The following is a 15,246-nucleotide window of genomic DNA, read 5'->3' on the forward strand; positions in this document are numbered from 1 at the left end:
GCAATACCGAAGACCCTACAAAAACAAACCAGGACACGGCTCCAGATTCCACAATAAGAAACCGGCACCCACAGGGAACCCAGCGGTAATGAGCTGGCGCACACAGCCCCAGATATTGCAACAACAGACTAGGGGACCCTACAATAACACAGAAGATCCATATGACAATAAAGCCCCGCGCACTTGTGAGAGACACTATCCTAACAAAGCAGCATCTGTCAGTGCCCGACAACAGCCAAAACACACAACTCTGCCACTCCTAAGACCCTACAGAAACAAAGCCGTATTTGCTATTGCTCCAATACTAAGGCCCGGCTGGGATTGGTCCAGCTTTGAGCAGGGGGTGGGACTAGATCCCTCCTGAGGTCCCTTCCAGCCCTGAGAGTCTCTGCAGCACAGTCCTAGCATGTGTAAGACCCTACAATAACAAAACGACGCACAGAGAGGCCCTAGGATTCAGGAGACACCCTACAAAACAAAACAGTTCTCACAAGAGACCCTACAATGACAAAGCAAAACAGGCACAAAAGCCCTTGCTCTCATGAGACCCTACAGTAACAAGGCAGCCAACACAAGAGACCCTGCAAAAACCAAGCCACACACAGAGCCCTGCTGCTCCAGGAGACCCTGCAAAAACCAAGCCACACACAGAGCCCTGCTGCTCCAGGAGACCCTACAAAAACAAACTGAGCCAAACAGCGCTGCTTCTCCCAGGAGACCCTACAAAAACAAAGCGACACACGCAACTCATAGCGTTCTTAAGACCCCACAGTAACAAATCAGCCCTGCCAGGAGGCCCTACAAAAACAAACAGACCCAAACAGCCCAGCCCCTCCCGAGAGACCGCACCATAACAACCCAGCACACAGGCACTATGTATGTATCCAAGACGCCAAGGACCTGACCCCCGGGGGCTGGCAGGAGAATCCCTGTTGGCCAGGGCTGTCCAGGTCCCCTGACACAGACACCAGCCAGCAGAGGGCAGCACCAGCACAGTACAAGACATAGATATATTTTAATCCAAAAAAAAAAAATAAAGACAACGAGACATCCACACCCCCAAGCTAGGGGTCAACCCCCCCAACCCGTATGCACCCCGACCTCCCTCCCTGGCTCCCCCAGACTCGAGTCCAGCCCCCTCGGCTCCAGGGGTCGCAGGCCGGTCGCGGATCACGTGTACAGGTCAAAATCCACCCGCTTCGAGTTGTAGAATTGGCCTTGCGAATTGTCGGCCTTGCGGCAGTAAACGCCCTCCTTGAAATAGCCCTGGTCCACCCACTCCTGCCGGGGGAGAGACGCAGCCGGTTACAGGGGCCCGGCGCCGGGACGCGGCCTGGGGGGGCCGGTTACAGGGGCCCGGCGCCGGGACGTGGCCTGGGGGGGGGCTGGTTACAGGGGCCCGGCGCCGGGACGTGGCCTGGGGGGGGCTGGTTACAGGGGTCCGGCGCCGGGACGTGGCCTGGGGGGGGCTGGTTACAGGGGCCCGGCGCCGGGACGTGGCCTGGGGGGGGCTGGTTACAGGGGCCCGGCGCCGGGACGTGGCCGGGGGGGGGCCGGTTACTGGGGCCCGGCGCCGGGACGTGGCCTGGGGGGGGCCGGTTACAGGGGCCCGGCGCCGGGACGTGGCCTGGGGGGGGCCGGTTACAGGGGCCCGGCGCTGGGGCGTGGCCGGGGGGGGCCGGGTCCAGGGGCCCGGCGCCGGGACGTGGCCAGGGGGGGGCTGGTTACAGGGGCCCGGCGCCCGGACGTGGCCAGGGGGGGGGCTGGTTACCGGGGCCCGGCGCCGGGACGTGGCCTGGGGGGGGCTGGTTACAGGGGTCCGGCGCCGGGACGTGGCCTGGGGGGGGCTGGTTACAGGGGCCCGGCGCCGGGACGTGGCCTGGGGGGGGCTGGTTACAGGGGTCCGGCGCCGGGACGTGGCCTGGGGGGGGCTGGTTACAGGGGTCCGGCGCCGGGACGTGGCCTGGGGGGGGCTGGTTACAGGGGCCCGGCGCCGGGACGTGGCCTGGGGGGGCTGGTTACAGGGGCCCGGCGCTGGGACAGGCCCCTCTGGAGCGGGGGCGGGGGGGCTTGGCACACGGGGACCCCTCACCCGGTGCCGGGACCAGCCCCTCAGGGCGGGGGGGGGGGGGAGAGCGGGTTACAGGGGCCCAGTGCCGGGACGCGGCCCCTGGGGAGTGGGGGCTGGGCACACAGGGACCCCTCCCCCGGCGCTGGGACGCGGCCCCGCTGGAGCGGGGGCGGGGGGGCTGGGCACACGGGGCCCCCTGGCCCGGCGCTGGGGACTCACCTGCATCTGGGTGCTGCTGAAGGGCCCGTAGAGCTCGGCCCCATTCGTGTTCTCCCATTTGTACTCCCACATCACCTCCGCCAGCGGCTCCTCCCCGGCCTGGGGCTGCGGCGCCGCAGCGCGCCCCCTGCTGGACAGACACCGTCGCACGCCCGTCCGCAGCCCCCCCGGGCCCCTCAACAAATCCCCGCAGCCCCCGCCGCGCCAGCCCCCCCCACGCCCGTCCGCAGCCCCCGCCGTGCCAGCCCCCCCGCAGCCCCCGCCGGCCCTGCCCCCCCCGCGCCCCTCACGCCCCCGCAGCCCCCACCAGCCCTGCCCCCCCGTGTCCCTCACTCCCCCCCGCAGCCCCCACCACGCCAGCCCCCCCAGTGCCCCTCACTCCTGTCCGCAGTCCCTCCCTGGCCAGCCCCCCCGGTGCCCCTCACTCCCGACCTGCAGCCCTGCCCCCCCCATAGCCCTGGTGGTGCCCCTCACTCCTGACCCGCAGCCCCCCCCCACGTCTCACCGGACGCCTGGGTTCTCAGCCTGGCCTCGTCGATGTCCTCGGCGAACATGTCGAGGGCGGGCGGGGGCGGGGCGGGCGGGGGCTGGGTCAGCGCCCGCAGCCTGAGCGCCAGCTTCTCGCGGGTCTCCTGGTAGATCTCGTAGACGCCCCGGCCCACCATCTGGTCAGCCAATCCCGAGAGCCGCTCCAGCTGCTCCCGCCTCTGGGGCGAGCCCGGCGCCTCCCCCTCCTCGGGCGGGGCGGGGGCCCCGGCCTTGGCGCGGGTCCAGGCCCGGCGGGGGCGCGAGCCCCGGGCCCCTCCCTTGCTCCCCAGGCGCTGGATGGCCCGGGCCACCGTCTCCCCCGGCCGCACCATCTCCACCATCCCCTCCAGCAGCGTCTGCTTGTCCAGCAGGGGGCGCCCCCCGTCCTCCTCCTGCCCCCCGCCGGGGGGCTGCCGGCCGCCGGGGGGCTGCTCCTTGATCCGCACCTGCGGGGGGGGGGGGGGGGGCCGTCCTGGTCCAGCCGGCCCCGGCCCCCCACCCCCGCTCCCCTCCCCCGCCCGGCCCCCTCTTCCACCCCCGCCCCCGCCTCCCCCGGCTCGACCCCCGCCCCCCCCGGCTCGACCCCCCCCCCGTCCCTGCCTCCAGCCCCGGCCCCCCGCCCCCCCCGGCTCGACCCCCCGGCTTGACCCCCGCCAGTCCCTGCTCCAGCCCCGCCTCACCCAGTCGATGTTGTCCAGCCAGTTGTCGCGGATCAGGGCCTCGCGCCGCAGGAAATAGTTCCCCTCCGAGTCGAAGTGCCCCTCCTCCATCTCCTCCTCCAGGTTGAAGGGGGTGATCCGCACCCCGTCCTCGTAGTCGATGGTGGCCGACTCCTGCCCTGCCCGGGGAGACCCCTGCCCGTCAGGCCCCCGACTTCCCTGTTCTGCCCAGCCCAGGAGTCAGCCAGGCTCCCCCCTTCTCCCCGGCAGGATCCCCTCCGTCCCCCCCTCTCCCCTCCCCCCCCCCGGCCCAGCCCCCTTCTCCCCTGCAGGATCCCCCCGTCTCCCCAGCCCAGCCCCCTTCTCCCCTGCAGGATCCCCCCTGTCCCCCCTCCTTCCCCCCCGTCTCCCCTCCTTCCCCCGGCCCAGCCCCCTTCTCCCCGGCAGGATCCCCCCCGTCCCCCCTCCTTCCCCCCCATCCAGCCCCCTTCTCCCCGGCAGGATCCCCCCCGTCGCCCCTCCTTCCCCCCGTGTCCCCTCATTCCCCCGGCCCAGCCCCCTTCTCCCCTGGATCGCCCCCCGTTTCCCCTCCCCCCCCCCGGCCCAGCCCCCTTCTCCCCGGCAGGATCACCCCCGTCCCCCCTCCTTCCCCCCGGTCCAGCCCCCTTCTCCCCTGGATCGCCCCCTCCCCACAGGATCCCGGCCCCCTCAGCCAGACCAGGGTCTCACCCTCCACGTCCTCTGATGCCAGGATGTCGTATTTACTGGCCCGGCCGCCATCCCCCTCCTCATCCTCGTCTTCCTCATCGCTGTCCAGGGAGTGTTTCCCCTTGAACCGGCTCCCTGGGCCACTGGCCCCCAGGCCAGGCTCTGCCAGCTGGGGAGAGGGATGTTAGGTCTCCTCGGTCACCCCGAGAAACAGCCCCCCCCACAAGGCACCACTACCCGGGTCACCCCGACACACCGCCCCCCCCCGCTACCACCCCAGATCACCCCGACACACAGAGCCCCCCACCCAGATACCAACCGCTGGGTCACCCCGAGACATAGCACCCCACACAGATACCCACCCCCGGCCACCCCGACTCACAGCCTCCCCCCACAAGGCACCACCACCTGGGTCACCCCAACATACAGCCCCCCACACACACAGATACCAACCCCAGGTCACCCAGACACACAGACCCCCCACCCATATACCAACCCCTGGGTCACCCCGAGACATAGCACCCCCCACAGATACCAACCCCCGGCCACCCCGACTCACCGCCCCCCCCCCCCCGGATACCACCCCCAGGTCACCCTGAGAAACAGCCACCCCCCCCCCCCGGATACCACCCCCTGGGGCACCCTGAGACACAGCCCCCCCCCCCCGGATACCACCCACCAGTCCCCCTGAGACACCCAAGGGGGACACCTAACACAGCTCCCACCCACTCCCTGGTCATACCCTCTGAGGGGCCCCCCTCCTACCCCCAGTGACCCCCCAACCCCCCAACAGGGACCCTGTGCCCTCTGGAGACCCCCCAATACCCAATGTCTCCCCACCCCACAGAGATCCCTCGCCCCCTGGGGGTCCCCCCACACCCCATCCCCGTAACTCACCTTCTTCTTGGGAATGGCCAGCTCCTCCTCCTCCTCGTCCCCCTCGGCCTGGTCCTCGAATGTCACCTTGCGCTTGGGCATGGTGGTCTCTGACGGTCCTGGGGGGAGAGGAGAGCTGGGTGAGAAAGGGGGCGTCCCCCAGTGCCAACCCCCCCAGACGGGCCTCACTGCCCCTCCCTGGGGTCTGCCTGCAGCCCCACAGGGAGGAGCGCTGAAGAGACCCTATGATAAAGGGACGATCCCAAAGCGACGCTCTCCGATAACAAACCGAGGCCCACGGAGCGCTCCAGTCACAAACGAAAGACCCTACAATAACAAACCGCCACTCAAAACAGACGATAGTGGGAGCTGGCTAAGCAGGACCCTGCCGTAACAAACCAACGACTCACAAGAGACCCTGCGCCAACCCACCAGGCCCTGGCAGAGGAGACCCTACGATAACAAGCCCCACATGTCCCAGCCACGCCCGCCCCACCTGGTCACTGATAAGCCCCTTATCCGTGGGCAGTGGTGCAAGTTGGGTGGTGCGCGCCGGTACCGGCAAGAGATTTTTAGCGGGTACGGGGTACCGGAAAGACTCGGAACTAGCCCCCCCCTCCCCCAGAGGAGGGGGTGGGGCTGTGCTCTGTTCCTTAAAGGAGCAGAACATGGCTAAGGAGGGCACTCATTCTTTATATGGCTTTAACAGCACAATACAGACGCTAACAAATTTAAACAAAGCCCTTTTTTCCGTCTGTTAGCATATGTATTGTGCTGCTCAGTTGGTCAGGAGTCCTTGGGGGAACGGAAGGAATTTAAACAGTGTTTTTGATTCTGTTTCTCCCCACTGGTCTGAATTATCCACGACATTCATCTCAAAGAAAGAGGCAGAGGTCCACAGATTTGCAAACCTAAAAACCCGTGTTCTGCTTTAAACCATCTCAGCCCATGCCAGGTTTATGAACATTCAAAAGTTAACTGCAAAGGAACTATAAGGTGGATAGAAAGCTGGCTAGATCGTCGGGCTCAACGGGTAGTGATCAATGGTTCCATGTCTAGTTGGCAGCCGGTATCAAGTGGAGTGCCCCAAGGGTCGGTGCTGGGGCCGGTTTTGTTCAATATCTTCATTAACGATCTGGAGGATGGTGTGGACTGCACCCTCAGCAAGTCTGCAGATGACACTAAACTGGGAGAGTGGTTGATACGCTGGAGGGTAGGGAGAGGATACAGAGGGACTTGGACAAATTAGAGGATTGGGCCAAAAGAAACCTGATGAGGTTCAACAAGGACAAGTGCAGAGTCCTGCACTTAGGATGGAAGAATCCCATGCACTGCTACAGACTAGGGACCGAATGGCTGGGCAGCAGTTCTGCAGAAAGGGACCTAGGGGTTACAGTGGACGAGAAGCTGGATACGAGTCAGCAGTGTGCCCTTGTTGCCAAGAAGGCTAATGGCATTTTGGGCTGTATACGTACGGGCATTGCCAGCAGATCGAGGGATGTGATCATTCCCCTCTACTCAGCACTGGTGAGGCCTCATTTGGAGTACTGTGTCCAATTTTGGGCCCCACACTACAAGAAGGATGTGGAAAAATTGGAAAGAGTCCAGCGGAGGGCAACAAAAATTATTAGGGGGCTGGAGCACATGACTTATGAGGAGAGGCTGAGGGAACTGGGATTGTTTAGTCTGCAGAAGAGAAGAATGAGGGGAGATTTGATAGCTGCTTTCAACTACCTGAAGGGGGGGTTCCAAAGAGGATGGATCTAGACTGTTCTCAGTGGTGGCAGATGACAGAACAAGGAGCAATGGTCTCAAGTTGCAGTGGGGGAGGTCTAGGTTGGATATTAGGAAACACTATTTCCCTAGGAGGGTGGTGAAGCACTGGAATGGGTTCCCTAGGGAGGTGGTGGAATCTCCTTCCTTAGAGGTTTTTAAGGTCAGGCTTGACAAAGCCCTGGCTGGGATGATTTAGTTGGGGTTGGTCCTGCTTTGAGCAGGGGGTTGGACTAGATGCCTCCTGAGGTCCCTTCCAGCCCTGAGATTCTGTGATTCTATGAACACTGAAGCCTGTTACCCTGAATGTGGGCCCGCCAGTGCCCCCCTGGCTAAAAGTGCAGTCACACCTGAACAGCTAAAAATGAACCTGGCCCTTTTCGGCTAAACGACAGTCATGTCACTGGCTCCATCTCTGTTGTTACATAACAGATAAAGCTCCAGTGGGGCGTGGGGCTGGCACAGAGGGTCTCAGGTACGTGGTGTGATTGTTCAGAATCTCTTTGGGGAATAGTCATGTAGGTGAAAGAGCTGATACTTATGATCACACTATTTCTATGCGTGTATATTCCTCCTGGCATCTGACGTTACAAATAGTAGCTCTGGTTACTACACGTCTGCTCCTGTGGCAACACCCACAAGGTATTCAGCCAGCGCATGAAGGGACAACTCGAGCTGAATGGCCCATTAAGGAACCCTCAGCTCACAACGGACCCTGGAAAACGCCTGGCTACACTGAATGTTCTAACCAGAAGAGGGGTGGGGGTGATGGGCGTGTGACTTGGGCATGTGACTCCAAACACCATCTTCCACGATGAGACCAGATTTCCCTTCACTTGGCACTTGGCACAAGCTAAAAGGCCCTGGCCTGGAAGCATCTGCATTTGGCCTCTTTCCTGCTCCGGCCTCTGGACTATGAACAGCTACTAACGGGAGCTTTCGAACCAAGGGACTGAGGACTTTGAGGTAATCTGGAGCCTTCATATTTCCTTGATCCTTTGCAGATGGATTTATGAGCTGGATCTGGTACAGAGACTGTCCTAGCCTCATTGACTGCTGAGTTCTCCCTTGCAATGGACAAAGATCAGATGTCTAATGACTTCCTCACAAGTCAGCAGCCTTTGATACCTGCGGTATAAGCAACACAGCCCTTGCTTGAGTGGTTCTGTCCTTTCCTCTCCACTGTCAAAGCCTGTTCCCACTGAACTCAACAGCAAAACTCCTTTTGATCTCCATGGAAACAGAATTTGGCGCCAAGAGGTCAGAGAATGTGATTTTGATCAATTGCTTCTCTGTCCAGAGCCAGTTCTCATGCACGCTCTGCCAGGCTGATTTCCACTGCCCCTCCTGTATGTCATGCTGAGGAAAATAACGAAACACAGGCTGTAGTTCTAGCAAGATGCACATGGCACACACAGTTCGGTGCCTCTTTTCCCTCAATCCCAGCTGGTGCAGCATCTTTGCTTTCCTGTGCCTGGCGGAGAGCGATGCTTAGAGAAAGGCCGAGGCTTCGTTTGGATGTAAGGGAGGCACTGACCGCGTGTGAAGGGAACCGGGGCGATGGTCTTTCCGACCCTGCTTTCGTTTAAGAAGTTTTCAATACGAGGTGCTGCTGGATCCTCAATGACCCCTGGAAGTACAGGTGGCACCAGGGGCCCAAAGCCTCGTTTTACAACCGCAGCTCTCAGCAGACGCAGCTGTAACGTTCTGGGCAGGTGAGGGGGTGTCGAGGGGACGGGGGCAGCGTGGGGACAGAGTCCCAGGCAGGGCCCCGTGGGGAGGCGACTTGCCCAAGGAAGGATTTCGACTCGCACCCCTGTCTGGGGGTCCAGGCTAGTACACACTGGCCTAGAGCTAATACATATTTGCATATGCAAATGAGCTCCCTTCAAGATGCCCCCCCCTTTCCCGGCCTGCCTGTACCTCGCAGGGCCCCCCCCACCCTCCCTGGGGGAGACCTGAGGGGCAACCCCCCATCCCAGCGTCCTAATTTGCATATGCAAATGACGCTCCCACTCCTCATGGGGATAACCCCGGCGCCCCTCCCGGCGCAGGGCAGGGGGCGGGGCCCCGATTTCAGACCCCAACAGCCCAACCAGGGGACACCTGGGAACGTCTTAATTTGCATATGCAAATAACCTACAGCTCCCCCCGGGCCAGCCCCGCATGGGGGCGGCCCCATAGGAACGGGGGGGAGGGGCGGCCGCGCCCTCCAGGCCCCACCCCCTCATTTGCATACGCCAATCACCCCCTGGGGCCTGGCACAGGCCCCCCCTGGCGGGGTCATGGCCCCCCCCGGGGAGCAGGCTGCCCCCCCACCTGGGGACCCCACAGCCCCCTCATTTGCATATGCAAATCAGCTCCCCGCTAGCTGCGCCGCTCACCTGTCTCCGGAGCTCGCAGGGCACCTCGCGCAACAACCACTTCCGGGTCAGCCGGCCCTCCTTCCGGCCCGGATGTGACGTCACCACTAGGCCGTTACCTCCCCTCCGCCCCGCCCCTCGCCCCGGGTTGGTCCCGTTGCTCGTCGTTTCCTCTCATTGGCTGGGGCTGGGCCCCCTCGAAATTTGGCAGTTGACCCGCCCCCGACAGGGCCTTACAGGAAGTGACGTCACCCCATGGTTTCCGCCCGACGGACGGCAATGGGGGCGGGGCTGGAGTGAGGGCAGGATTTAAAGGGACAGGAGCCTATGGTGGGGGAGGGGAGTGCGGGAGGAAGAGGAAATGACGTTGCCTCCTGGCAGCCGCTGGCTTCAGCCCATTGGCTACCATGGGGAGCGGCGTCATGGCAACGTTTAAAGGGGCAGCGCCCGGTTTTCTCACACCCCCCCCCCTGCGCGGCCCCCCTTGGCCGGGGGGGGGGGGGGCTGGGAAATCCCCTCAAATACGTGTCCCCCCCATCCCCGCCCCCCCCCGCGCAGGACCACGTGCCCCCACCCCCAGCACCGCCCCCCCGCCCCCCATCACGGGGCCACGCCCCCCATTACCGCATCTGGGGGACACTCTCCCCGCCCCTCCCCCCCACGTGCCCGCTTTTGTCGGGGTCCCCCAGACACCCCCGAGCCCCCGTGGGGGGGGGGTGGAGCCTCCCTGGGGCCCGCCCGCCCCTCGGAAGAGCCGGTGGCGTTTCGAACCCGGGCGCCCCCCGCGGCCACCTGCCCGTGTCGGGGTCCCGCCTCGGGGTCCCCCTTTCGGCCGGGGCGGAGATCAGAGGGAGGCCGGGGGCGCATCGGGCGGGGCCCTGGGAAAACCGCCCCCCCTTGGCCCCCGGGCACGGTGCCAGCCAGGGAAGGAACCGGGAGGGGCCCAGCTGCCCCGGCTTAAATTGTGGGGACCCCCCTTGTATTTCTCCAGCGTCCGTCTCGCCTTTGCCCCCGGCCCCCACCCAGGAAGGGGCCCCCCCCCCAAGGCAGCCAGAGCCCCCACAGGTGGGCTACAGATGTGCTAGGAGCCCCTAGTGTTTAACCAGGGCTGGTCTCCATTTGTTGGGGGGGCACCTCCTAAGCTGGGGCAGCCCCCCAATCCGTCTCCAGGCCCCCCCCCACATTCCCCCAGGAACATGGGTCTCTTTAGGACCAAGGGGAACTCCAGACTCGGCAACTCCCCTGGGGTTAGTTCCTTGTTCTAGCTGTTCTGTTCCCCTGCCTAGTAAGGTGCCCTGGGCGGGGAGAAGAAGGGGGCCCGGAGGGGCTGTACCCAGAATATCCACTGGTGCACCCCCTCCCCGGCGGACACACCAGCAGCGACAGGTGTCGGGGGCTCATAGCTGGGTTGGGGGGACAATTGAGGTCAGATAGCTGGACCTTAAAAGTGACCCCTGCTCTGCCCCAGAGAGAGAAGGGGAAGGGAAAACTGGGGACCCCCCCCACCCCAAAGAGGGGCAGCAGATTTCCAGGACAAAGGTGGATCCGGGATCCGGCTGAGCACAGACAGAGGAGCGCAGGAGAAGGCAGGTAAAGGCCCCACCCTAGGGCTGGCACCCTCCGGAGAGGAGAGGCCCCGGGTGCTATCCCCTGCCCCCGGAGCCAGCCAGGCCCCACCCTGGGGCTGGAGTGGGGCTGGTGCCCCCTAGAGGGGACAGGCCCCATGCCCCATTCCCTATCTCCCCCTTCCCAGGTGCCCGTCCACATGAAGTTGCACGAAACCAGCGTCCTGGGCTACTCCCGCGTGGCGGCGCCCCCCGACCGGCAGGGGCGGCTGTACAAGAAGAGCGAACGCAGCAGCAGCTACCAGCGGCGCTGGTGCGAGTTACGGGGGAACCTGCTCTTTTACTGGGAGCGGCAGGGGGACCGCGAGCCGCTGGGGCTAATCCTCCTGGAGGGCTGCACCGTGGAGCTGCAGGAATCCGCCACGGAGCCTTTCACCTTCGAGATCTCCTATTCCCACGGGCCGCCGGGCTACCGGGCTTACAAGATGGCTGCTGAAGACCAGGCCTCCATGGAGGGCTGGGTGCGGGCTCTGAGCACGGCCAGCTTCAACTACCTGCGGGCCCTGTTGACAGATCTGGAGGGACAGTACCGGGCCAACGGGGCCCTCGGGGCGACACCCCTGGAAGAGAGGGCTGCGCAGCGCAGCCCATTGGTGGCAGAAGTGGGATTGCCAGACTTTGAGGGGCTTCACCGCCAGTTCGGGGAGGAGATTATGAAACTGAAGGCGAGGTGGAGGGAGGGGAGAGCAGGAGGGGACCAGACAGTGCAGGGGGACCTGATTGATTTGGAGTAGGAGCAGGGAAAGGAGGCAAGCCGGGGGGGGGGGGGGAGTGGGGAACCCAGGGGCAGGCAAACAGGGGGCTGCAGGTCAGGATTAAGGGGCACCAGCCTTGGTGGTTTGGGATGACTGGGAAATGGGGACAAAATATTTGTCAAACATTTACACTGTGAAGATGCCTTTACAATAAAAAAATTGTTCGATCCAGGCCCTGGTACCAGCCTTGTGACTTCACCCTTTGGTCACATCCAGACAGCAGCAGGGGGCGCTGTGGGGAGCAGGAGCACTGACTGCCAGGGGAGAGCTCCCCCTGCAGAGCCCCCGCCCCACCCTGCTCCAAGCGACAGCGCCCCCTAGCGCGGCACCGAGGCATTGGGGTCAGCTCTTAGGTCTGAGAACGTCCCAGGTCGTTTCGGCCAATCCCCACCTGCGCCGAAGGAAGATCTCGTGTCACGGAGACCAGCAGAGAAGGAGACGCTCCTCCAAGGCCGACGTAGCCCGTACCCGCCTGGGGCAGGATCGTCCCCATCTGTCCCTCCAGACTCTAGCTCTGACCTCCTTCAGCAACGGTGCCGGAACCGTTTCTGTTCCAAGCCCCTGCCCTTGGGGAGAGGACCCAGTCCCCCACCGTCCTCCCCGAACCTACGCAAGCACAGAGCTTCGTGGCGTTGGCCTCCCACAATTCACAGCCCAGCCCCTTGTGGCCACTGCTCGTCCACCCAGGCAAGATCTCTAACCTGATAGACCTTGCTCCCCACCCACAGAACCCAGGAGTCCTGGTTCCCAGCCCTCCCTCTCCCCCCCCCAACCCACTAAGCCCCACTTCCCTCCCAGAGCTGGGGACGCTCGCTAACCTCTCACAGAGACTGACAACTCAGCAACCCTCATGCCGGTGACCCAGAACAACCCCAGCACCAGGACCCAATGACCCTCTGTGATGAAGTGGGGAGTTTTCTTAATGGGTCTCAGTTTCCCTCACATGCTGCACGATTAACCAGGTGGTGGGACAAGGGCGTCGGCAGAGACCCCTAGCGGACCAGGTGTGAGTGCCCCAACTGATGAGCCTGGCCTGGGCAGCAAGCCAGCCAGTTCTGACCAGCTGGAGATCAAAGCCATGTGTGCAGACACACATGCAGCTGGCAGCCCTGGGCTCTGGGTCTGACCAAGATGGACCCGTCCTGCTCTCTGTGCTAACAATGAACGTTTCTCCGCTGTTCCAGAGGCCTAACAAACCCTTCTGGGGTACCCCCCTGGCTGGGAGTCACTGCTGACTGCAGAACTCGGGGTGCAGAGCCCCTTTGGGGCTTCCCCAGGTGTCCTACTCAGCTGGACTCACTGTGTGGAACGGGTGCTGAAGGATCCGAGGTCGGCCCAAGGAGGCGTACCCTAGTGTGTGTGCGCGCCCTGGAGAGGGCCCCAATTCACGGCTGTTCAACTAGCACCAAGCCTGTTCCCCCATGACACCCTCAAAAGACTTTCAAGGAACCAAGACCCACAGTCCAAGGACTCTCAAAGAACTATGACCCTCAAAGACCCAAAGATCCTCCAAGACCCCCAACCCAACAACCATCAAAGAGCCAGGATCCCCAATCAGCCAATGATTCTCAGAGATCTAAAACCCAAAGGCCTTCAAAGAACCACAACCCCCAACAAGCGAATGATTCTCAAAGACCTACAATCCAGTGACCCTCAGAGAGCCAGACTGACAACCCAATGACTCAAAACAGCCATGACCCCCAAGGAGCCAATGATTCTGAATTGACCCTCAAAGAACCAATGACCCTCAAAGACCTAGAACCCAATGACCTTCAAAGAACCATCATGACCCACCAACCCAGCTTTCAAAGAGCCAGACCCCCAACCCAATGACCCTGGAAGAGCCCAATGACCAAAGACCTAGAATCCACTGCCCCTCAAAGAACTGTGACCCCCAAGCCAATGACCTTCAAAGAGCCATGACCCCAATCAGCCAATGATTCTCAAAGATCCATCACCCACAACCCAAAGACCCTCAGAGCACGATACCCCCCAATCCAGTGATACCCCCCTAGAGCCCATGATTCTGAGACCTGCAACCCAAACGATCCTCAGAGAGCCACCCCCCCAACCATGACGCCCAAAGAACAGCGCTGCATCTTCCAAGTTTGCAATTTTTTTTTTGTTAACCTTTTTAAACAAAGCGACAAAATAAAATCTCAGAGAATGAGGCACGAACAACAGAAAGGGTCGGGGAGGGGGAATGGAGAAAGAGGAGAGATGTAAAATGTAAACATCCGGTTTTCTGCCCTTCCTGCCCAGGATGGGGGTGGCATAAAAAGAGAGACTAGGGATTGGAGCCGGGGCAAGGGGGCGGGAGCTGTATCTCTATATTCCAGTGTCTGTCCCATTAAATAAGACCTCATGGCCAAACCCAAAATGTCTGTATACATAATTACAATACCGAGACATATATATAATATATGTGTATAGAGAGACACGTATATACAAAGGGTGGGAGGGAGAAAGGGGGGGCTTGTTGGGTGGCAGGTGGGAGTTACATTGGCTGGGGGGGGCAGCTGGCGGCATGGTTTGGGGGAGAGGTGAATTGTGGGAATGAGGTTTGGCTGGAGGCAAAGAGCAGCAATGTGGTCTCTTGCTCCAAGGAGCCACTCTACAAGGTTAAGTTAAAGCCATGTCTTGCAAAGAGGGGAAACTGAGGCAAAGGGGGAAGAGACCGAGCTGGGGGATAGAACCCAGGAGTCCTGATTCCCAGCCCACCCCCACCCTCTAACTCACTAGCCCCCACTCCCTGCCTGGAGGCAGGGATAGAACCTAGGAGTTCTGGTGCTCTTTGCTAGCTTTACACAAGACAGTGGGGGTTGGGGGATTCCCATTGGGTCAGCCCCACTCCTCTTCCAGCCAGCGTGAAAGTGTTAGCCTCCCATCTGAGACCCCTGCTCTCCCTCCATGGGGCCAGTGGGTGTCCTCTAGTGGTCGCACAGCGTACCACAGTCAGAGAGAGAAAATTCCAGTTATCGTAAGGGTGTTTGTTCATGCTTTTTAAGGGGCCGGGGGGGGGTTTGTTGGGTCTGGGGGGACTGGAGTGTGTTGATGGTTGGGGTGAATCACAAATAAGCCAGGGAAGGGGAGGCAAGGAATTGACAAGACAAGAGATAACCAAGAGAGTATCCCGGGGGAGGGGGGGAGTATTGTCTAAGAGCCAATTTAATATCCCCCCAGGGCAAATTAGGGGGGGGCTATGGGGTGCTAGTCGGAAAAAGTCCCATAGCATCAGCCACTGGGGGACTTTATTGGCTTCTTGTCCACCAACACTGGGGACTCGATAAACTTTATCACGGCTCTCATGTGAAATAAACTTTATTGATACCCATGTCTGCAAACACTGGGACATCGATAAAGCTCATCCCAGCTCTCACATGGAATAGGATATTCTGTCTGCAAACACTGGAGTGTCGATAAAGCTCATCCCAGCCCTTACATGGAATGCCATGCTCTGGCTGCGAACACTGGGTTGTCAATAAAGTTCATCCCCCACTCTTACAGGGAAGAAACTTTTTTGACACCTTGTCAGCAAAGTGGGCCACCAATAAAGTTCACCATCTTTCCCAGAAGGCCCCAAAGGAGACCATAACAGTGGCCGCCAGGGTACCACACAAGTAATGAAGCCCCAGGTGGGGACAAGGAATGAACTTTATTGAAAGCCCA

The 15,246-nt window shown here is 61.7% G+C and overlaps 2 protein-coding genes across 2 annotated transcripts; one reads left to right on the plus strand and one right to left on the minus strand.

Annotated features, from left to right (window-relative positions):
• Positions 1 to 1,087: 1,087 nt before the first annotated feature.
• LOC123368148 (CD2 antigen cytoplasmic tail-binding protein 2-like) lies at positions 1,088 to 8,712 on the minus strand. The gene is made up of 7 exons (XM_045012701.1): positions 8,372 to 8,712; positions 5,083 to 5,180; positions 4,207 to 4,354; positions 3,499 to 3,656; positions 2,789 to 3,264; positions 2,291 to 2,417; positions 1,088 to 1,281 (listed from the first exon to the last, which is right to left on the minus strand). The coding sequence occupies exons 1-7, from the start codon at positions 8,703 to 8,705 to the stop codon at positions 1,171 to 1,173; spliced, it is 1,452 nt and encodes a 483-aa protein (XP_044868636.1). The 5' UTR covers positions 8,706 to 8,712; the 3' UTR covers positions 1,088 to 1,170.
• Positions 8,713 to 9,871: 1,159 nt separating this feature from the next.
• LOC123368146 (sesquipedalian-1-like) lies at positions 9,872 to 12,324 on the plus strand. Its single transcript, XM_045012699.1, has 2 exons — positions 9,872 to 10,787; positions 10,951 to 12,324. The coding sequence occupies exon 2, from the start codon at positions 10,963 to 10,965 to the stop codon at positions 11,554 to 11,556; it is 594 nt and encodes a 197-aa protein (XP_044868634.1). The 5' UTR covers positions 9,872 to 10,787; positions 10,951 to 10,962; the 3' UTR covers positions 11,557 to 12,324.
• Positions 12,325 to 15,246: the final 2,922 nt, after the last annotated feature.

Source organism: Mauremys mutica, chromosome 4, assembly GCF_020497125.1.
Source record: "Mauremys mutica isolate MM-2020 ecotype Southern chromosome 4, ASM2049712v1, whole genome shotgun sequence".
Classification (NCBI taxonomy): Eukaryota; Metazoa; Chordata; order Testudines; family Geoemydidae; genus Mauremys; species Mauremys mutica.